The sequence below is a fragment of the Ruditapes philippinarum genome, unplaced genomic scaffold, assembly GCF_026571515.1.
Source record: "Ruditapes philippinarum isolate M1 unplaced genomic scaffold, ASM2657151v2 ctg1842_1_1_1_1, whole genome shotgun sequence".
Taxonomy (NCBI): Eukaryota; Metazoa; Mollusca; class Bivalvia; order Venerida; family Veneridae; genus Ruditapes; species Ruditapes philippinarum.
In genome coordinates, this window is record NW_026859268.1 from 27,672 (window position 1) to 51,915 (window position 24,244).

Here is a 24,244-nt window from a genome sequence, read left to right on the forward strand (position 1 = left end):
TGTGATATTCACTGTCAGATGACATATTCGTCAATATGACTTTCTGCCGGTGAATATCACATCATATTTAATGGCACACTAGTCAATAATTGTTTTATTATATGAATAGGCTGTACAAATTGAAAAAAATCACAGAAAGTAAAACCTTATACATGTACAACTTTTGTCTGTTTCGCTGAAGCGCGGGAAAAAGACGCGCGTGGAAGGCGTGCAACAACCACGCGAACGCTGCGCATACAAAAGTAATTCAAGTTTATACTGATCATTGCGGTGAAACTTTAAACTATAATAGTAAAGTAATGATATTTTAAGCGAGAAATATACCATAAAGAACAAACGCAACAATCATATTTTTTAATAATCACGCGTAATTACACGTAACAGTCTACGATATATGCTCATTGAATATGAGTCTCAATCTATTTTTACATTGGGAAAATCCAATTTAGCCAGTGAATATGATACTACACCCAGTGAATATGATTCTATAAAAAGTTATGTTGACTACTGTCTGGACAAATGAGATTGTACCTATATTTAGATCATTTAATAATTGTTTTTATTGTTTTATCATGTATCGGATATGTTTTACCGTGTTATTGCTTAATACTGAAATAAATCTATCTATCTAAGCTGTTAAATAATAACGTTTTATGGACATAGCTTTCACTTCATACTGAATATGAACGACGTTGCCTGAGTAGGACTTTTTTACAGACAGAAAAAGGGGCCCATCCAATAAATACTGATAAATTGGAGAGAGGGGGTATTTTTCTTAAAAAGGGGGAAGAAAATAAACTTTATGTAAACAGAATTAAAGCGGAAAAAACTGCATGATCTTAATAAATATTCTAGAGGTGAAGAGACCTATAAATGTAATAGCTTCTGAAGAGGGAACAGTCACTGGTATAAACATGGTTTTTGCTTCCTTATTTTATGTAAATAGAATAGTTTAAAAATAATAGCAAATCTTTCTTGCGTTTGATGTATATAGTAGAATTATCGGAATAGAGTCATTATCGGTCCATGATTCACTTAAAAGGATCTCCGGCTTTTGATTCCGTCATTTTACATACATGTTGTTTTTTAGGCTAGCCGTTCGGACATAATCACACATTAATCACTTATATTTTTTATTCCCTGCAATTTCTCTTTTCTTTCAAGTAAAACATTATCTGCCGTTTTTGTGAAGATAACTGAAAATATAAGAGTGAATACATGTATGTAAATGGAGGGCAGCGTTCAAAGACAGTGCAAGAAGCACTCAAACCTAAACAAACTTTAAAGGCATTTGATTAACTGCCAGCCAATAAACGAAGTATCCTTTTTTTGCATTTACTGTATGGACAGGTAAAAATGAGAAAAAAACATTATTAATAAAGAAAGCCCAGCACGGGAAAATTGAAAATGTTTCAGGTTTGATTGAACCTGTTCATGGAAGGCAGTGGTAATTGCAAGCTACCGCCAACGCCCCCGAACACCGGCTTAAGCAGGATTTTACATTTAACATGAACTGGTAAAATTTTGAATTTTGAAACATCTGCTAATGTATTCATATGGTGGTAATGTGACAACACGTTAATGCCATTCCATGAAAAGTGGCATATGGTCCCCAAGTAAAAAAAATCTTGTAATAAGTGAGAAAAGAATGGGTGAAACTAAATGATATAGAAATTTTTAAAAGGGATCAGAGACTATGAAATGGAGAAAATAAGAATCCCTAAAGATATAAGAGGTTATGAAGGCTGCATATCACATATAAGCTGTCAAAAGACAACATTAAAAAGCAGGCAGCATATTTTAGGGTCTTTAAACAGTATTCAAATGAGGGATACTGGAACCAACTGACAAAAAACCACCAAATTGGAAAGAACTAAAAAGTACCAAAAAACATGCACTCACAACAATTAATAATGTCGTGCTGAATGATCTTCAAGGATTGAAAATATAACAGCTTTAATTAAAAGTACAGGGAGACTTTCTACAGCCGCCACATGGCACAAATGTGACATTGATGTGACAATAAAATAAGAAAAATAGAATCTCTAAAGAAAGCCAAACATGGCAAAATTGAAAATGTTGCTAGCTCGGTTTGATTGAGTCTGTGTATGGATGGTAGTGGTAATTGCATGCTACCGTCCTCGCCACCTAGCACCTGCTTAATAATAATTCAACAATTATGATAAACTGGTATAATTTACAGTTATGCAAGTTCATACATACACATCAAGTCTAAGACTTGATAACAAACCGTACGTTTTATGTAATGATTACATAAATGATATGTCTTTTATTTAGATTGCTTCAGAAAAAGAACGACCTCTTGTAAGATTAGGAGCTTGATATTTCATAAAATATTAACAGGTAAGGTATTTTATTGTGAACTAAGTTGTAACAAAGTGATGATATTTTAAAGTAACTACTAACTTTGATATATTATTTTGTTTTCCCTATTACCTTTATTTTTGTTAATCTCACAAATAAATTGAGAAATATCTTTGAAATATCTAAAAGTAATCAAATTTGAATTTGACATAATGCAACCATCCATAATTGTTAACATTGGAAGGAAAAAAACATAAACATTTAAATGAAATTTAGGTACAATGTTCATCTTTTTTATTCAGTCAATGGACCTCAAAGATCCACACACACGAAAAACAACTAGCAATGTGTCCATAGGACACGGGTGGCCCCAACTCTTTACTGTTTTGTCAAACTTATGACTCTACGTCATATATTTTTGGGCTACACGTGACACAAGTTAATAACTAAAAAAAATTACTTGGTCAAGTGCAAGAACTTTACAAATACTGAATAAATCCACAAGCAAACCCCAAGGTGCATAAGTACACATGCTGACAAACATTCTTGTAAGTTTTCAGGTCTAAACAATAACTCTAACAAAACTGAAAAAATCCACATGCAAAACCCCAGGTGCACAGCTTCACAGTGATGAAAAAACATGAACTTTTAAATGAAATTTAGGTACAATATCTTTTTTTCTAGTCAATAGACCTCAAAGATACATTTACACACACGAAAACAACTAGCAATGTGTCAATAGGACACGGGTGTCCCCAACACTCTACTGTTTAGTCAAACTTATGACTCTACGTCATATTTTTTTGGGGCTACACGTGACACAAGTTGATAACTAAAAAAAATTTACCTGGTCAAGGGCAAGAACTTTACAAATACTGAATCAATCCACAAGCAAACCCCGAGGTGCATAAGTACACAAGCTGACAAACATTCTTGTAAACTTTCAGGCATAAATATTTTTTGAAAGTTGAAAATTGCAAATTTATATGAAGTCAAAATCAATAACTCTAACAAAACTGAAAAAATCCACATGCAAAACCCCAGGTGCACAGCTTCACAGTGATGTTGATCATTATTCCTGTTAAGTTGGTTGATTCTAATAGTCTAATGTGCAGATAGCGTTGTTTTAATCTCTTAAATAATTATAAAAAAAAATAATACAGTGGATAGATTGTATGTCTTACTAAAACACACAAAAAAGACCAGTAAAATATTTTACCGAAAATCTTCATGAGCTGCCGACCTCATTTATATTGTATAACTTCGAATTTTCCCCAGACATTTATTTTGCTATGTTTAGTACTTTAGAACCCTTTTCCGGTAAGGAACGGGTGTATTACACCGTAGATAACCTGTCATGGCGGCTGATAGACGGCTGTTTTAGTAACATATTTAATAGTTTGGTACGGTTGTTTTCTTCTTTAGTTACATTATAAATGCGTAATAATGACATTCTCCTTTAGTTTAGGCTTTATTTATATGTGATCGACGAAGCAGACTTTGATACAGTAAAAGAAAGCCGCGGAAACCTAATTCTGAAACAGGGTGGCTGTACGATAAAACCTGTTGAAACGTAACGGATCCGGACAGTCGAACTGAAATCAAAAGTTCCATTATAATGGTTATTCCGTTTTCTACATCAGAGATAACTTTTAAAATGCAGTAAATCAAATTTATTTTGACAAAATATACTTTTGACATTAAAAAAGTAGATTTTTAGGTTGGTTTATGTTTTGAATTGTTTAGGGTCAAAATCTCGCGTTTTACAGAGGAGCTACAGCCCATACATAAAAGTACACTATCTAGGCAGGCAGGTCAATTAGCTTGACAACAAATCAATGTTGACCTAGAAAATTGACAGAAAGTCTTTTGATTGTTATTTCGCATTTTTGATATCTGAAAAACTTCATGTGTTTTAGTGGTCTAACACCTTGTATTAATGTAGTGGTCTAACACCTTTTAAGAAAGGCGGGAGTTGCACGTGCAGCAGAAGGGAGTTGCACTTGCAGCAGAAGAGCGACAAGATGTGCAGGTGCTGGTCTTAAAGTTTAGGCTGTAGTGTAAAAGAATCTTGTTTTTGCAACCTTGTGCATATGTGCAAGGGCTTTAATTAATCCAGGAGAGTGCCCGTTTAATTACCAGAGTTGTAAAGCACTGGCAAAAAACTGTTTACCTGGTATTTTTTTCATATACAGTACAGTATGTAAAAATTGTTTGAAAACCAGTATGTTGTAACTGATGTCCCAATAGTGTTTAAATATTAAATTTTTGTGTTAGTTTTTACACGGGCATCTCACTTTGGGAGCGGCATATGACCCCCAAAGTGTCTGTGGCACAGACACTTCGGGTGTGGAGCTTCTTAAAATTAAAAAAAAATCTATATTTGTCAAAACCAACGCATAACTTATCTACAATGGCACAAAGGTGACATTTGTTTTTATTTATCATGTGGGCAGGAAAACTGTTGTGCTCACAAGTTGCTAAGTCGTGAGCATAAGATATTTCTGTGGTGCAAACTAGTCCTATAAATATGACGTCGATTTGAGATATTTTTGTTTCTGGTCAAAGCAACGTCATATCAAAATTGCTCAAAAACCCATAGCACGTTCCGCTAGAAAATTGGAGGGAGCGAAAAAACGATGGTGTGTATTTACATTGATTTTGACCTATTTGTGAAAAAAGCGAAAAAATAAATACCTTTTGACAAAATAATTAAACATCAGAAAAATCATAATTAAATCCCGTCATTACGTAATTAAATTCCTTATACAGCCGATAAACAAATGGCCGCCATACAGTGCGCAAAATCTGATTGGCTAATTCAATTGCAAGCGTTTAACTAAGTCATAAGATTCTAATGGAATATTTTTTTAACAAAATAATTGCCCATGCACATAAGCGTGTTCGAATATATTTTTCCTTTAAAAAATTTGGAATCGATCTGTGAAGCGCCTTAACCAGTATAGCCGATAGACAAAAATAGATTGATATGTTTATATTTTATTTTAAATTGATAAGTTCATTGTTTTGAGAGTTTTTGTTTATGATTGAGCATGAAATTGAAAGAAAAGAAGATAAGCTTTAGAATAAAGCTTGAAAGGCAAGACCTTAGATGTTTTTTTAATTTTTTATGATGCTATGCGTTTATTAGATGTCAGGCTCGATCAACATAGACTATAACAAGCCTGTAACGTCTGATATTTTGGACTATGGTGCGAACAAGACATTATGTTGTTTGCAGGAGATAAGTTGTGGCACAAGTTATTATGTTGTGCGAAAGATAATAAAGTGGTGCCCATGAGATAATTAATCAGATTACATTTATATATAGATCTATATGAATTTTTTAAGCCTAGAAAATTTCTGTTTAAATTAATTATCTTGTACGTCAGTCAGACATAGTATCTAGTGGGAACCACTTAATAATCTGGTGTGCACTACATAGTATCTCCTGTGCACTACTTAGTAATTTGTGTGCACGACTGAATAACTTGTGCGCAAACATAGTATCTTGTGCGCATCAATTATCTCAGGTGCGCATTACTTAGTAACTCATGTACACAACATAGTATCTCGTGCATCCCACTTTATTATCTTCTGCGCACAGCTTAGTTACTTGTGTGCACCACTTAGTATCTCGTGCGAAGGGCATAGTATCTCGAGCACACTAGATAAATAAAAAAAACAACATGTCACCTCTGTGCCACCACACTCATCTGATATATATATATATATGCAATGTAAACTGGAAAAGGCATTGCTTCATTCTTTATTCCCGCTCTATGTATATATCAATAAAATTTAAAGCAACTCTCTCACACAGAACAGGTCTGATTATAAGCTATCAACATATTTGCTTAGATTATTTTAAAATTTGCAGTTTCCATGAGATAACATTGACCTAACAGTTGTTACGTTTCACTTGACAGCGATATAAACACCCCTATTATCAACCTGTTAACAAGTATCGAGAGGGACAGCTTGATGCAGGTAGAACTTGTTATTTGAACACTAACCCCAGTATAACGCTCATAGACCTAAAAATGGCTCCTGAAAAAAATGTTGTATTTTTGCCGATTATATTTTTTTCCCTGTAGATTTATAACGCGCCATATCGGCTACAAGGCTTGTGACAGTCAAGTACAATAAACAAATGTAATAAGGACACTAACTAGCACCCCCTCCGTGGTCGAGGGGTTAGAGTCGATGACTTCTAATCCAGTAACCTCTCTGGCGTGGGTTCGATCCCCGGGAGATGCTTTGGTAGTTTAGCACGGAGGAAGGTAGTCTAGTACTGGTGTAACTCTCCAGGAACGATGGTTAGGAAACAACCCGCCTATATGACTGAAATACTGTTAGGAAAAGGCGTAAAATGAAACAAACAAACAAACTAGCACAGAAAGTGTGAAAGCATGCACAGGTTAGCGTTAATCCGCTCTTTTGTCGTTTGACCTGTGGATCAATCAAGCACCAAATTGTAACAAAAGTCTCAAATTCATGTACCGTAAATGTGAAATGCAAACATTTCTGAATTAATGAAGTTCAATACTTTATCCCAAGATCAATTTAAATTTTATCGAACAGCAAAAAAATGTTGAGGCAGGCGATGTATGGTGTTTGATTAACTAAGGGACACAACTTAAGCTGGAAGCTTTTACTATAACCATACTATGTATCTGTAATTTTGTGATTTATGTTTTTCTTTCAAAAGTTTGTTTCTTTGAAGTATAATAAGTATTATTTGACAATATAATACATGTTTGCAATATTAAATTGTTTTAGAATAAAATAATGTTAATATTCATTGAATGGTAAGTAAAAATCATAAGCATTATGTATGGGCGGTGAGTGGGGTAATGTGGTTATTTCGTGATGAGCGTTATATATCAGGACCTTGTTATAATGCAGTATTGAGATCTTGGACCCCAACATGAGCTTTATAACAGGCTGCAATGTAAATTGTGCAGCAATCTATTGAAAAATTAAAAACATACCAAGCACACAAATGTTCTTCCCAAAACCAACTGATCTACTTGCAACCAGTTTACGAGTGTTTAGGATTTAAGTCAATATTTATAACAACAAAAAGCATTGCAATGGTTTAAATTTGCAGCAGGATAAACATTGCAAATAATTTACTAAGGTGGTTAACCGTTTTTCGTTGGACATGTATTAATCAACTAGTTCCATATAATTGTACATGTCTGTGATGAAATTGTATCTTTTGATGACATTTTATTTCAAAAACGCCCAATGTACAATGTGTGGGGTAGTAGCTTTAATATATACAGTTTTGAAAAAAGCAACATCTTATTAACATATTTTATAATACACTATTATCAGATTATATACTGAAAAGTTTTTCAGCTTTAAGAGGCATCTTCTGACAGAACCATATATAAAATACTTGTTTATTGTTTATTTTTGTCTTCTGCAGATTGCTATTGATCCACTGTAATAATACCATGAGTGAATCCGAGACCAAGTCTGATCTTGGTACCAGGAGTGTATCCGAGGCCAAGTCTGACATTGATACCATGAGTATTTCCTTGGAGACCAAGTCTGACCTTGGTACCATGAGTGTACTTGACATTGGTACCATGAGTATTTCCTCCGAGACCAAGTCTAACCTTGATACCAAGAGTGAATCAGAGTCCAAGTCTGACATTACATCTGAAAAGCATTTAGATAACTACATTCATGAAGCTTCAGTGCATGAGAAGTCTGAAAGTGAGGCTGTGGTCGAGAAATCAGAAGTAGTACATGATTCTGATCAAAGTGAAACGATAATGGTACAAGAAAAGAAAGAGGAAGTTAAAGCTGAGGTAATGGAAAAGAAAGAGAAGGTTACCAAATCAAGTGAAGACAGGACAGAAGATGATGGAAGTCTCCGATTCAGAGCTCATTTCTGTGAACTTTGCCAACAGAGTTTCACCAGAGCTCAGTCTTTAAGTAGACATAATGCTCGGAAACACACAACTTTGTAAGTGTTGATACTATTGTCTGGTCTTTGAATAATAAGTTTAAGCTCAAATGTGAAATGTTTAGAAACAAATTTGCAAAATGATGCCTGTTTTTCATTACTAAGAATTGTCTTCATGTTGGCAGTTTTATTTCTGGTGTTAGAATTGACCAATTCCACGATTGTTTTTCTTGCTTAGAATATAATTATGGCCATGTTTTTCCAAGGATTTTAACAAGGCTTTCCATTGAAAAAAAATCTGTTAAGCAGATTGGAGAATCATAGCAGAGAGACAGTTGCATTTCTTTCAACATTTTTTCACAGAACTTGTGAATAGGTGCCAAGTAGCACATATTTTCAAGTTTTTATAATAAAATCTTCTTTTTTTTCCAAATGCTTTGGGGTTTTTTTTGGTGTGTGTGTTTACACATGATAGTGCATCAAATACTCTCCTCTGTGCACCTGCTAAACTGTATTTGAGAAAAACATTAAGTTTGTGTTTAAAGCATTTTAGAAAAAGAAATTTAACAACAACATTGTTTCCTGACTGATATTTCCCTTCATTGATAGAATATGATCACTATGATTAGCTATCTTGTACAATATAGGTATTGTTTTTCTTCTTCAGGAAGGAGCCTATCAACAGGGTAGATGTTGGATCAAAGAGAACAAAGGCCAACATGGAAGGCGTTAGAGCAAAGAGAAGTAATACTAGCATGGTAGATGGTGGAGCTAAAAGAACTAAGACACGAAAAATGACAAAATATATTGAAAGCTTTAGTGAAGAAAGTGATTCTGTTGAAAATAATGACACCATAGAAAAACCTACAGAGAAAAAAACAAGATCTTTAAAGATAAGATTATCGAGCAAGTTTCAAACAGCTAAGAATTTCAAAGATAACTCTGGAGAGAGCAGTGTTGGAAAACTTGATGAAAATTCTGGAGGAACTCAACCAATGCTTGATGAAGAAATTGCTGCCATTCATGCCTTGAAGGATTCGGTAATTTTTCTGTTTAATTATAATCATCAACTTTATTTTTACTGATAACTAGTAACATATTTAGATCATGACAACTACAATAATTACGGTTTTTGTGAAGCAAAAATATCCAAAGAAATGGTGCTTGCCATCTGTATAGTGCAAAATATTAAGTTTGGGATATTAGGCCTAAATAAGAAATTCTTTGTTACCCAGCCACTTTTTACCTACAAAAATCACTGTTATCCCAAAACTTTTAGAGTCAATGACTTCTAATCCAGTTACCTCTCTGGCGTGGGTTCGATCCCCAGGAGATGCTTTGGTAGTTTAGCACGGAGGAAGGTAGTCTAGTACTGGTGTAACTCTCCAGGAACGATAGTTAGGAAACTACCTGCCTATATGACTGAAATACTGTTGGGAGAAAAGGTGTAAAAAGAAACAAACAAAACTTTTAATACCAATATAATTTTTTTTTTCCTTAAGTTTGTCATTGATATTCACATTTTTATGTTTTTGCATTGTTAATATACAAAGTGGGATATATTAAGAGTTATACATTCTAACATTTTCATATGACCTAAGTTGAACCATGCCTGACTATTTTATTTGAATTTAACCCTTAGGCCAAAATAAAAAATATGTCTGGTTCAGGGAACCCGACCGACCCTATTTTTTTACCGCCGACCCTAAACTTTTTTTTTGATTTTCGGTACGAAAATTTTTGGGTACGAAAATTACAAATGTGAAAATTTTGTTTTACGATGCCTGTTGAAATGGCCGATGAGTAACAATCTTAAAATAATCAAAAAATGTTTAATCTTATATGATCAAAATCAACAACAAGTAGAATTGTGAATGTTTCTGCAGGAAACAGACAAATTTTCAATTGTCACATATTTTCGCGATGCCGCTTTTTATAATTAAAAAAATCGTAGCCAAAAGGAAGATAATTATGTTTTGTTAAAATGTGTGTAATAACACTTAAAATATAGTTTAGGAATTAAATTAACTATTAAGGCCGCTATTCCATTTATACGTGATAAGTGGTCCGCGTCCGTCATCCGCGTCCGCTACTGATTTGCTAATCAAAGAATATGTTGAATCTATTCCTTTTGTCCGTTTACCATCCGCTTCCGCGACGGCATCCATGACGTTTCGCAGGATGAGCGATTTTTTACGGACGCGGACAGTCACTGACATGTCTCATCCCTACAAAATGCCTCGAACGAAATTAAATACTTTATCAATTTCGAAAGAAAATACTAAAGAGCTCACCAAAATAGTGTAGGAGAACCTATAAGTTTATGATGCAGCAATGACAGATTAAAAATAACAACATCTGGTCTTCGGTTGCTCAAGAGATGTTATTTGAAAACCTAACTGATATTCAATGTTTGTTACATAATTCTTTGATGTTACAACTGTTTTTGGTATTAGAACGAAATTATATCATATTCTACAAATAATTATCCTCTGTTTGCTATACTTCAATTAAAAGTATATAGAAAATAACGTACCTATGGAATAATACCCACGGACATGCCCGGACACGGACCACTGACGCGGGTCACGGATCACGTACTAATGGAATAGCGGCCTAATAGTTGAGATGGAGCCATTACCAGTATGTGTTTGTAACATACAATGAATATTTTCTTTTTTAAGGGAGGGGGTGTAATGTCTGATGATGTATGTTTTTTAAATTACATTTCAAATCTTGTCAATCACTTTTATGGTACAGTGTTTTCCATTTGGGACATATAACCATTTTCCTGAATAAGCTTTTTCTCTGTTCAAACTCTGACTTCCCAACCCCTTACTCTGATATATACATCATATTTGTCAACTGCATAATATAAGTGCAGTAAAGATGGCTTAACATATTCATTGTGATCTGGAACTCCTACTTTTTTGTGCTTGGGAGTCTCAAGACTCCTTCTCTGTGAGAACCCTGCAACTGTTGGTACCAGTTGCACATATATATGTATAGACTTGCGCCCCCTGAAGACCATTTGAATATGTTTAACATTAAAATTATATATACAGTAGCTGTGTTATTTTGGTCCCCGGAATAGTGCATGTCAGATGCTCTAAGCTTATAATACAGCATTATTATTAACTTGTTACAGAGGTGACCCTTGATCTTTTAATTGTCAGACCTGTCAGATGCAGGTTAGCATAGTACAGCGGGTGATTCAAAGGGAAAGGGTACATAATAAGCAGAATACAGGCCCGTCGTCACGATTTTGAGAATGGTGCGGCTAATTTGGTTGGATTTATCCCGAATCTAGGGGGGTACGGGGGCATGCTCCCCGGAAAATTTTTTATTCTAGGATGCTCTCAGGGCCGTTTTCCCGTATATTTGGCACAGTTTACAGTCTGCCGCTAGTACATGTTATAGTAATATGTCAACGATTTTATCACAGATTTAAGTGCGTCGTAAGTTTTAAGGGTGAAATTTAAGGTTCGCATAACGTAGATATGTCCTAAAAACACAATTCTTTTTCACCCCTGTAAAGAATGGGATACATGGTTACAAGGGTTACATTGGTTACTTATGGTTTATGACCATCAGATATGAAAAAGTTGTTTTTTCTACCAGTAATTAAATAAAGAGTTTGCCTTAGGCTTTAATTCTTAAATTAAATTAAAACTTAAATTTTATTAGTACAATATTAAAGTTGTTTACCAATTAACAAGAGTTTGCCTTAGGCTTTAATTCTAAAGTTAAAAGGTCCCTTTGAAGGTGATGTACTGTTACTGATAAGCCCCTTTGAATAAACAGATAAGCCCCTTTGAATAAACAAGACCATTTCTCAAGCTAGATTACAGATTTATATATTTTATTCTAGACAAATTTTCACTCTGAGATTGTATAAACCAATAAATTTGTGAAATAAATCAATAAAACAAAATTATTCAACAGAAATTTGTAACTTTAGAAAAATTAAATGTAAAAATTAATCTGTATCCCATTGTAACCTTGTGTAACCCTTGTATCCTGTATCCCATTTGATGAGGGGGTGAAAATGAATTGTGTTTTTGTGCCATATATGCATAACGGACGGATAGGTGTACATAAAAGATGAATACATGTAATTGATATTTGGCAAATGAAAAATAAACAATAACTGATGTTGTTTTAATTCTTTAGATGCATTTTTATCTGATAATTACAAATAAACAATTACAAGAAATATTACAGTACCACTTTTTGTTCAGCAGTAACTTGTTCACAAAAATCTTACACAACAGAGTCTCATTTTATGTAAATTTTCCAAAAAAGCATCGCCGTCGTTCTCTGGTGGTAATGAGCTCATCGGCAATTACACGTAAGTTGAGTAACAGCTAGGTCCTTTAGTACAGTGTAATTATCAATCACACTTTTGAGACTAGCTGCACGGACTGCCCAGCGAGTAGGGCACAGAGTTCTAAAACCCGGTGTATCAGGTGCTAGATCTCAAGAGACTGTCACGTTTAGAAGAATACTTAAGTAAATTAGAAATCAGCGATGCGTGTTTTTTTTTCACTCATTTTTGGACAAAATATTGGTCCGGCCAAGGCCGGACCGGCCGGACCATCGAAAGCAAATTAGTATGAATACAGGTGCTACATGGTTAAATGACTACATACAAGAAATAAACAACACAATATCACATGCTGATAGTTTATTACAAAATGGTGTTTGCATTGATTGATTACAATCTTTGTTTAAGTATGTTAAGCAAGCAACACATCTATATATGGAAAATAAGACATTCTCCCAACCAAAAAAAAAAAAAAAAAAATCCCTACCCTCCTGATTTTTTGGACCAATGTTTCCTGAACCAGACATATATTTTTTTTTGGCCTTAACTTGCAGCATTTCTGTAATGGACTTGCCCTGCTTTGAATTTGGAACAGTCCATGTGAAATTGAAGGGATTTATAGTTCAACTTCATAGTTTTACAAATAAATTGACTACAAGCAAATATGCAAATGATCGTAGATAAATGGAAATCCTACAAAAAAAATAAAGTAAACAAATTAAATAGAGATGGAAAACTGAAGTTCATAACGTATAATTATATCATATTGTAATATGATATTTAAATACATGTAATTGAAGCTGGAATTTAAGATATTTTAATGATCCAAAATATCATATTTGATATAAATGTGATTTTTATACAATAATGATTATTAAGATTTTTACTGTGTTAATTTCAATAATTTTGTCATGTTGTATCTCAAATAATAGCTCCTGGTGGTATTTGACAATGACTTTTTTTTCAATAATATAAACATGGGTATAGAAAGTAACCAGATTAAAGATCCTGTAATTTTTTATGGTTTTAAATCATAAATATGATAATCAAATTAAGATTTATCAATTTGTAAGTTCCAAAAAGCATTATTTATAAAGATAGAACCGAATTTAACATTTTATGTAAATAAAGGGCGGTAATAAAAAATTTATTTTCTATAAAGTCAAATTTTTCACATATATTATAATGATTATATATAATATGTACAAATATTTGCAGTACATATTTTACATATTCTTTCATGTTTAAAAAGTGTTTTATAAGCATAATTATATTCAAATATATAATTTCAGTTAAGTGTGGTATACAACCTCAATTACAACATACACTATCTTTAACAATTATTATCTAGGCTGCTATTTCCCCCCTGATAAAATCATTTTCAGATTATACAAAAAAGCTAGTTGTATTTTATGATTGTGTCAGAAATAAATGTTGAGATATAAACTCACTTGATGTGCAGTTTTTGCCTGGAGTCAATTACAAGTATAAGATATGACAGGTTTAAGAAATGGATTATTCTTGACTTTCTTATCTAATGTTACTCTTGACAGGGTCTGTCTAGCCTAGGGCATAAACTGTCTACAAAAAACTCATTAATTTAGTCATTGTATTATTTGTGACATACTGTTACTTAATGTAACTTAGGTTTTATTTGTTGAATCATTTTCAGTGTGATAAGTTGGAGAGTGCAGGTCAACAAGTGCTGGTAATTACAAGCAATGGAGATCATGCACAATGGTTTGGTTCTAAATATGGTGTACAATTTGCTCAGGATAATTCAGAGGTGATTGGTAGCTTCTTTAATTACTGTAAAGGTAAGTAAATTTTCTTTTATCACTTGTTAAGATACAAGGTGTTATAAGTGAAATAAAATTTTCCCTTTTAAGTATATTTTAAGACATTTTTTGTCATGATTTGTGATTGTTTTCAGTGCATGTAAATGTATTAAGTGATTTTTTTCTGGCCTTAGCCTCTTGATTTTGGGAAAAATCATTGCTAAAATTGCTAATTTGGGAAGTAAAAAAGCTGGTTTATGTTCATATTTTTGGAAAAACTGTATGATTTAAAAGAAAATTTCAATTGGGAAGAGGCCTTTTATCGGAGTCTGTCATATAAGCAGGAAAATCACTGGTATTATTGAATTTAACCATGGGAGACAATTAGATGAAACATTGCCCTCTACTAAGGTATAAATTTAAGGAAGGCAACATGAAAATTATCAACTTTGTAAATAATTGTTATGAAGCAATATTTTCACATCATGATTTTATATCACATAATATGACATTAGTTTTTTAAATTTTGTATATTATATTTTTCATTTGCAATTTTATTTTCATATATTGCTTAACTGATTTTAATTGTGTTTTTGTAATGCTGAGATTTTCAAACTTTGGAAATAATGTATTTATTATTTTATTGATAAAGATAATTTCCTCCAATTGACCCCTTTAATTTTAGAAATCTTAGAAATAAATCATCTATTTTGAAAATAACTCTTTTGACTTTTAAGCTGACACTTGTAGTAAAAATTGTAAATCTGCTTCTTCCTGTCTCTATTGTTGATCTTTAATGATCATTTCCTTATCAACCTTAGGCAAGAACAAAAGAATAATTATATAATGTCAAAATCACACTATCATTTCCTGCTTGTCTTTAATTGTAATTATCATAATATTTCTTTTGTTAAATCTAAGGTGATAAAATCTCACCCCTTCAGGACCAAATATTGGCAGGACCGACCTGTATATAAGAAAAGACACAAGTTGAGCAGTCATATTCCAACTTTGTCTGCTTAAATGAAAGTTATTGTTAAATTGTAATTTTATTATTTTCAATTTACTATTGTCTTAATTATACAGGTATGTGTCTTTTTACATTAACAACTATTTTTGTATTGAGTTTTTATTGGTTTTTCAGCATAATGTTTGTAAATACTGCTTTTTATGCCCCCCTTCGAAGAAGAGGGGGTATATTGTTTTGCTAATGTCGGTCTGTCGGTCGGTCTGTCGGTCTGTCCGTCGGTAGACCACATGGTTTCCGCTGATTATCTTGAAAAGTATTTATCACAAAGTCTTCATATTTTACATAGTGATTGGTCATAACTAGTAGATGACCCCTATTGATTTTGGGGTCACTAGGTCAAAGGTCAAGGTCACAGGGACCTTAAATGTCAAAATGATTTCCGCTGATTATCTTAAAAAGTATGTATCACAAAGTCTTCATATTTCACATAGTAATTGGTCATCACTAGTAGATGACCCCTATTGATTTTGGGGTCACTAGGTCAAAGGTCAAGGTCACAGGGACCTTAAATGTCAAAATGGTTTCTGCTGATTATCTTGAAAAGTATGTATCACAAAGTCTTCATATTTCACATAGTGATTGGTCATAACTTGTAGATGACCCTTATTGATTTTTGGGTCACAAGGTCAAAGGTCAAGGTCACAGAGACCTAAAATGTCAAAATGGTTTCTGCTGATTATCTTGAAAAGCATGTATCACAAAGTCTTCATATTTCACACAGTGATTGGCCATAACTAGTAGATGACCCCTATTGATTTTGGGGTCACTAGGTCAAAGGTCAAGGTCACAGGGACCTTAAATGTCAAAATGTTTTCTGCTGATTATCTTGAAAAGTATGTATCACAAAGTCTTCATATTTCACACAGTGATTGGTCATCACTAGTAGATGACCCCTATTGATTTTGGGGTCACTAGGTCAAAGGTCAAGGTCACAGGGACCTTAAATGTCAAAATGTTTTCCGCTGATTATCTTGAAAAGTATGTATCACAAAGTCTTCATATTTCACACAGTGATTGGTCATCACTAGTAGATGACCCCTATTGATTTTGGGAACACTAGGTCAAAGGTCAAGGTCATTGGGGCTTTAAATGTCAAAATGGTTTCCGCTGATTATCTTGAAAAGTATGTATCACAAAGTCTTCATATTTCACACAGTGATTGGTCATAACTAGTAGATGACCCCTATTGATTTTGGGGTCACTAGGTCAAAGGTCAAGGTCACAGGGACCTTAAATGTCAAAATGGTTTCCGCTGATTATCTTGAAAAGTATGTAACACAAAGTCTTCATATTTCACACAGTGATTATTCATAACTATTAGATGACCCCTATTGATTTTGGGGTTACTAGGTTAAAGGTCAAGGTCACAGGGGCTTTAAATGTCAAAATGGTTTCCGCTGATTATCTTGAAAGGTATGTATCACAAAGTCTTCATATTTCACATAGTGATTGGTCATCACTAGTAGATGACACCTATCGATTTTGGGGTCACTAGGTCAAAGGTCACAGGGACCTTAAAATTTCAAAATGGTTTCCGCTGATTATCTTGAAAAATATTTCTCACAAAGTATTCACATATTTCACATAGTGATTGGTCATCACTAGTAGATGACACCTATCGATTTTGGGGTCACTAGGTCAAAGGTCACAGGGACCTTAAAATTTCAAAATGGTTTCCGCTGATTATCTTGAAAAATATTTCTCACAAAGTCTTCATATTTCACATAGTGATTGGTCATCACTAGTAGATGACCCCTATTGATTTTTGGGTCACTAGGTCAAAGGTCACAGGGACCTTAAAATGTCAAAATGGTATCCGCTGATTATCTTAAAAAATATTCATCACAAAGTCTTCATATTTCACATAGTGATTGGTCATAACTAGTAGATGACCCCTATTGATTTTGGGGTCACTAGGTCAAAGGTCAAGGTCACAGGGGCCTTAAATGTCAAAAGGGTTTCCGCTGATTATCTTGAAAAGTATTCATCACAAAGTCTTCCTATTTCACCTAGTTTATTGGTCATAAGAAGTAGATGACCTCTATTGATTTAGGGGTCATTAGGTCAAAGGTCAATGTCACATGGCCTTAAATGTCAAAAATGGTTTCTGTTTATTTTTCCATAATTGAACACTTCCATGTACCCATTTTTGGCAAGTTTATGTAATAAAATTATCAATTATGTGAGTCAATGGCTAGAAAGGGGGGGGGGGGTATATGTGTCGTTCGACATTCTTGTTTAATCTGTATTTTTATAACTTTGTAGTTTTTGTATTATATACAATGAAATTATTGTTTCAAGCTAAGATAATTTTGGCATAATTAGGATTTAAAGAGCATATTGATTTTATTCTCCTGTACTTCTGACTTGCAAGTGAATGCTCAAATTAATTGTAATAACACAAAAACATTATTTACTTTCACATTTATAGGGAAACTTGGGCAAATGAATGGCAAAAATATTAAATTGACTTATTTACTCATATCTACTTAGTAAATTTTTTAAAAAAGTCCTACATGATTTTCGTAAATACTTATTTTTTGGGAAATTTCAAGTGAGTTATTTTTTAAATATTAAACAAATCCCCGGTATTTTTAAAAAATCATTATCTCAAAAAAAACTCTAGAAATTACAATAACAGATATTGTGGATATTGTTAGATTGAAATATGTCTGACAGTTGAAATACGTCTTAGTCATTCATTTGACAGGTACTTTAACATTTTTATAGATCTCTATAACAACAATTGTGAAATCTAAATGCTCGAACCTGACTCATGTGGGCCAAGTTGGGAAACCACCATTTTATTTTTTACAAGGAGAAAAGTTTTGTTCATGTGGCTGCTTACTCCCGGTGTATTCATTTCAAGGACATTTATAGAAAATTAAAAGAAATGTTAAAGTCGAAGAAATGAAAATTTCGCTTGTGTCTCCCTTTTAGGTTAATACCCCCAAAACAATTAAAGGGATTAAATATTATGTTTTAAAATTATTTCTATTTCACTTACTGGTATTATGTATGCTTAGAATTTGTTGTATATGTATTAAGGGCATGTTAATACTGTTATATAAATGCTACAATAAGGTATATCATTTGATAAGCACTATCATCAGCTGTGGATATCATTACACCATTATTTAATCCTACACATTTGATTCAATCAATAATATTTAGATAATGGCTCATATAGAAAATTATTTTTTTAACCAAAGCTTCAAAGCTAACATATGTAACATTTCCTTGATGCACTTTGCAAGTTATAGTAGATGACTACCCATTGGTTAAAAATTACTCTGTCCTACAGAACTCTTTATTCCTTTCCTATTTGATAGGATGAGAAGAGGCTCACATTAGAAATTTTATTTATTACAATTCTCTTAAAACCTTCATGATTGCATCTCCTAGCTAGTTTGCATCAGTTTATCATTTCAATTGATGATCATAACTTACATTTTCTTTTATTTATTACAGAAAAAGAGGAGGCATGGAAACAGGAAATGAAAATTACCATAAAGTCGGAAGGTGAAACAATAGATGATGTAGAGATGGGTGGTAATGTAAATAACACTAATGGTTTAACAGGTGATGATGAAAAAGATGATAGTGATGGTGGAGGGGATGATGATGATAATGACAATGATGATTACCATGAGAAAGTAGAGGAATATGATGATGAAGATGATACTGATGAAAGGAATGATGATAATAAACATGGTAAAAATGTATTTAGATCTGCAGTAGCCAGGTCTAAAGCTGTTCGTGAAAGAAGAGACGGTATGTTCAAAGACATAGCTGAAAATTTGAGCAGAAATGAAAACAGTAGAGATGCCTCTATTGTAGTCAGGAGGAAAAATGGAGTGAGGATAGCTCTATACACTGTTGAAGATTTGAATAGGGGACAATATAAATGTGCTTTATGTGGGTATAATTTTCTGTGGAAGTGTCACTTAGAGCTACATCAAATAAAAAATCCGTATTGTAATAAAACTAAACATTTGACAAGATCTGAAAATGATGTATTGAAGGAAAGTATTACGTTTACAGATACTAAGACTGGTGTGGAAGTAACCTCTACTTTTCAGGAACTATTAGATTCACAAACAGTAGATCCAATATCTTGTGCAGTATGCAGTCGGAGCGGCTTTAAAGGTCGCGGAAAGCTCAAAGAGCATCTAATTCTGCATAATGAATCGAGCATATTTGAATGCAATGTATGTTGTGCAGGATTTACTACAGTTGGGTTTTTATCAGCTCATTTAAAGGAGCACTTCAAGAAGTCTTATGAATGCCATAGCTGTCATTGGAGATTTACAACTGGTCAGAAATTAAAACAGCATACAGATGGTGGTTGTAGATCCGTCTCTCTGATAAGTTATGATGATAAGAATGACTTGGATGCAGGATTGGACAATGTAACATTTAGCTGCAACGTCTGCTTGAGTGAGGTGACTGGTTTGAAGAACTTGCGCAAACATTTATCATCTGATCATGACAAACAGTTTGGAATCAATGACTGTGTACTGTGTAATAAGCAGTTTTCGGTGACAAGTCTTTTTAATCGCCACATGCTCTGTCACAAGTCCAGGTACTCCTGTCCAGTAAGTTTTCATTTACAATCTTGTTCATTTATTTATTTTTTATGACCCTGATGGTGTGCATATATAAATCTTCTTGTCCAGTATCTAGTTTTTCCCCAAAAAATTTTGTTTTTACTATTTTTTTGTCCCAAAGGTTTTCTCAACTTGGCCAAATATTTACAATCATGGGAAAAATTCTTTTTTAAAATGATATTTGGGCAAAATGATTTTTTTAAAAAGAAAATTAGAGTGTTTTTAACAAATTTATTTAAAATCTTTTCTGGAAAAATTTAAATGTTTAAAATTTTTTTGTATATGTTAAACCCTTTACAGTTTTTGAATATTTAAAAATGTTATACTAAAACTTTGTATAGTCATTATTTTTTAAGGGTCATATCAATCTTTCTCTTTTTACAGTATTGTCCGAAAACATTCAGCGAAAAGTCAAACTTGTTTTTCTACCATCTGAAATCACATCGGAATTTATCAGAATTTCCGTATGTCTGCGACATATGTGGTAAGAAGTTCAAGAGCAAGCGCCATTTTGATCCACACCGACGTATTCACACTGGCGAGAGGCCGTATAAGTGTAAAGTGGAGGTAGGTACATTGTATATTTAGCAATTAATTTAATAGAGGATATTGAATGAGTGTAGGTTCATTACTTAATTTATTGAACAAATTTAATGAAATTATATTATTAAGCACGTCTTTACACTATATTTGTATTACACAAATGATATCCCTTAAATAAAAATGCACTAGCTATACTATCCAATGAAAAGTGGTGCTATACTACTCACCTGCTTCACACTTTAACATAAAGTTATGCATGCAATTTAATGTAGTACTTCATAACTTTTTGGGAAGTGTATGACATGTTTGTAACTGAATTTCATTTACAAAGACCTTTAACAGAGGCATTTATGTTAATGGTATAAAAGCTCTTTATAATTGTTAAATTATGCATCATGGAATGGATTTGGACTGAGTTGTAGCTCTTAAATTAGAGGAAAGTTTTGGTTTAAAAGTAAGTGCTTGATTGCTTCAGGGACTCCTTTGTATCTTTTTCACAAAATATTTTCTATTCTGCAGATAATAAATGTTTTATTTAACCTCTTGAATGTAGCATATTCTGGTCTCCTGATGTTTAAACTTTTCTTTTTCTTTATTAGGGTTGTGGGAAAGCATTCCGCAGTGCAGATGGTTTAGATCAACATAAATGGTGCCACGTAAACCAGCATTTCATCTGTGATTTTTGTGGAAGAAAATTCAAGAAGCCATCTTTATTGAACAATCATCGACAAACGCACACTCAGGAATGGCGTTATCCATGCATTTATTGTGAACTTAAGTTCAGAAAATTACGACCTTATAAAAGACATTTGGCACAAGTTCACCCAACTAAAGTTGAAGATGTGAAGGAGAGGTTTAAGATTATACTTCATCCGTGTACTGACTGTCCGAAAGTGTTCTTTGACAAGGAAGATCATACTGCCCATATAAATAGACATAGAGGTATCAGACCTTTCTCCTGTAAATTCTGTAACAAAACATTCGGTGATAAAAGTAACTTGATGTGTCATGTGAAATTACACGAAGGTGGCAAAAAGTTAAAATGTAAATTTTGCCCCAGAAGATTCAACATAGAGAAGTTTCTCGAAGACCATGTTGCTAGGCTACATAATCCAAAATCGAAAGTTTCTGATGAAAATCGTGAAAGTGATGATAACCATGACGACCAAGATGATGATGACGGTCAGCGACTGACTATTGCTCTGTCTGATAATGAAGAGGACATTGACCAGTTAAGAGAATCAACGCTTCAGATCATAGACGAAACCATCCGAAGAAATGTATCTTTTGATTAATTTTTTTACCTTTTGACTCATTCTTTCTCTTTAGGTACACTGTAATTACAGGCCCTGAATGCTATGTCAGCCTTAAAGTGTATAGAGCTATATCTTTTTGGCAAAATAATTTTCTTTTCATAATTTTTACAGTCAATACTTGAATTACAACAAAGAATATCTCGGTTATCTAACATCTTTGAATTATTGTTTATAAACAGAACAATATTTCCCAAATAACATATTCAGCTATTACAGGTGTGTTGGAAATACCCTCTTTCAAAAATGCAAACAATAATTGTGTAATCTACAGGCTATCAGACATATAGCTTTGTACACTTTAATAAACTTTTTTTACCATAACTAAAAAAAGTAGCCCGTAAGCTTAATTTTAAGTGTTTTTCATAAATTTTCATAGTTATTTGGGGGTTTACTTGATATAGGAAAACTTTAAAATTAATGACACCCCTTTTTTCGGGTTTTTTAAAATTTTAAGAGAAACCTTTCTAAAATTTTCAAAATTGGTAAAAATTTGGAAAACAATGATGGGTTGGGTTTAAATTTTGGTACGGGCTATCAGGAGGGATTTTTTCCCAAAATTTTTGAAATGCTTGATATTAGTTTATTAGTTTCAACAATTTTTTAGTCTTGAGTTCTAAGCCTTGTATTATGCAGTTACAGTAGGCGGTTTTGCATATAAAATGTTGTTGACTAATTTCTTAACAGAAATGCTGTTACTTTTTCAAATATGACAGTTTTTTTTTTTTAAATGACCATTTTCACAATTTTCTTGGTAGGGTTTCAAAATAAATGTTGGAGTAATAAATATATCTGGATGATAATACTGAAAAATAATATCTATTATAGTAAAACAAATGATAGCTATATGCTAGGTTCATTATTTACCGCATTTCTTGTGCAACATACAGTGGGTATGTTTATGATTGACAATTAACTTAAAACAGTCCAAAACTAGGGAAAATATGTATTTGTACATTAATGTCTATTTGACTCATACATGACTGTGTTCTTTATTGCATCAATATTGGTCCGTAAGTCAACAAATTTGATTAATTTCTGAAGTCAAAAGAATTATAAAAACTTTGTTTCATATAATAGCTAACTGCCCTGATAAAATATCATGGACAAAACAGTTTTGCTCCATTAACCTGATATATTAACAGATCAGCCGTCACTTTCCAGACTTTTAAAGGCATTTCGATAAGGATCGCTGCATTCTTATTTCTGTGTTTCCCCCGGCCTTCTTATTAACAACTTCCTTCCCTCTTCAATCAATTTATGAATTCATCAAAGTTGAGCTTATGGGAAAGATTGAAGTACGATGTCCCGATTCTAATATCATGGACGTAACAGTTCTGTTCCCTGGCACACATGTCACATTCTGGATGTTATAGGGATATGAGGCTTTTCTCTGAGCTATCACTTTTCCAAACACACTTTTTTTATGCATTGACAGTTGTTATTCCTTGACAATTTTAACACTCTTTTCGTCCTGACAGTTGTTATCCAAATTCCCAATCACTCTTTCGTCCTTAAAGTTGTTATCAAATTCCCAAACACTCTTTCTATCCTAATGGTTGTTAACCAGATTTCCAAACACTCTTTTGACAATTATCTAAATTCCCAAACACTCTTTCTAATATAATATATAACTATAAAAAAAAATGCTACCAAACGAATTTATGCAATCAAAATAATTGAAAAGTTCAAGCTACTAAAAGTAATTTTATGCTCTAACAAAAAAAAAGTAACACTGAAGATTATTTGGAGATCTAATTATTTAGTGTAATGCCCAGATCTGAATAACTCAATATGAACAAGTCAACACAATATCAAGTTTATAAACGTCATATATATGTATTTATTTAATATGAAATACTATTCTCTAAGACAACACAATTGCTTAAACAATGTTTTTAACAACTTTACAATTCTTATATAAATACGTAAAACAATAAGAATTAAATGCCAATTGCGTATTTAGCATAATTTAACCTTAAGTGAGTGAGTCTGTTTTAACATCAAAAACTACTCTAAATAATCTAATATTTCGCTCACCTTATATACTAAAATAATTTACGCCTAAGACTTAATAATTCATAGAGTATATATGCATTTGTGGACAGCTAAACAATTAAATAACCAATTATGTTTGCACGATTTTAAGTACAAAAGGTACAATTCCCCGCTTTAGTGATGACAGGCCTATTAATTAACTAAATTAAGCATAGTGTCGTGACAGCTCATTAAATTTAATATAAATCCGCCTATGCATAACTATGTATTGTTGACTAATTACCGGCTAATTACCGTTATCCTACAATATCTTCCCGACCAATTAAAAATACTTACAGGTATTTTAAAATAAAACTTATTTAAAGTTAAAAATTATGTCACTTTTTAAGTATGAATG

The 24,244-nt window shown here is 32.8% G+C and overlaps 1 protein-coding gene across 1 annotated transcript; it reads left to right on the forward strand.

Annotated features, from left to right (window-relative positions):
• Positions 1–3,656: 3,656 nt before the first annotated feature.
• LOC132755907 (uncharacterized) lies at positions 3,657–22,122 on the forward strand. Its single transcript, XM_060746845.1, has 7 exons — positions 3,657–3,728; positions 7,763–8,308; positions 8,916–9,288; positions 14,248–14,392; positions 18,855–19,981; positions 20,378–20,560; positions 21,136–22,122. Exons 2-7 carry the CDS (start codon positions 7,791–7,793, stop codon positions 21,829–21,831), a joined length of 3,042 nt encoding a protein of 1,013 aa, XP_060602828.1. The 5' UTR covers positions 3,657–3,728; positions 7,763–7,790; the 3' UTR covers positions 21,832–22,122.
• Positions 22,123–24,244: the final 2,122 nt, after the last annotated feature.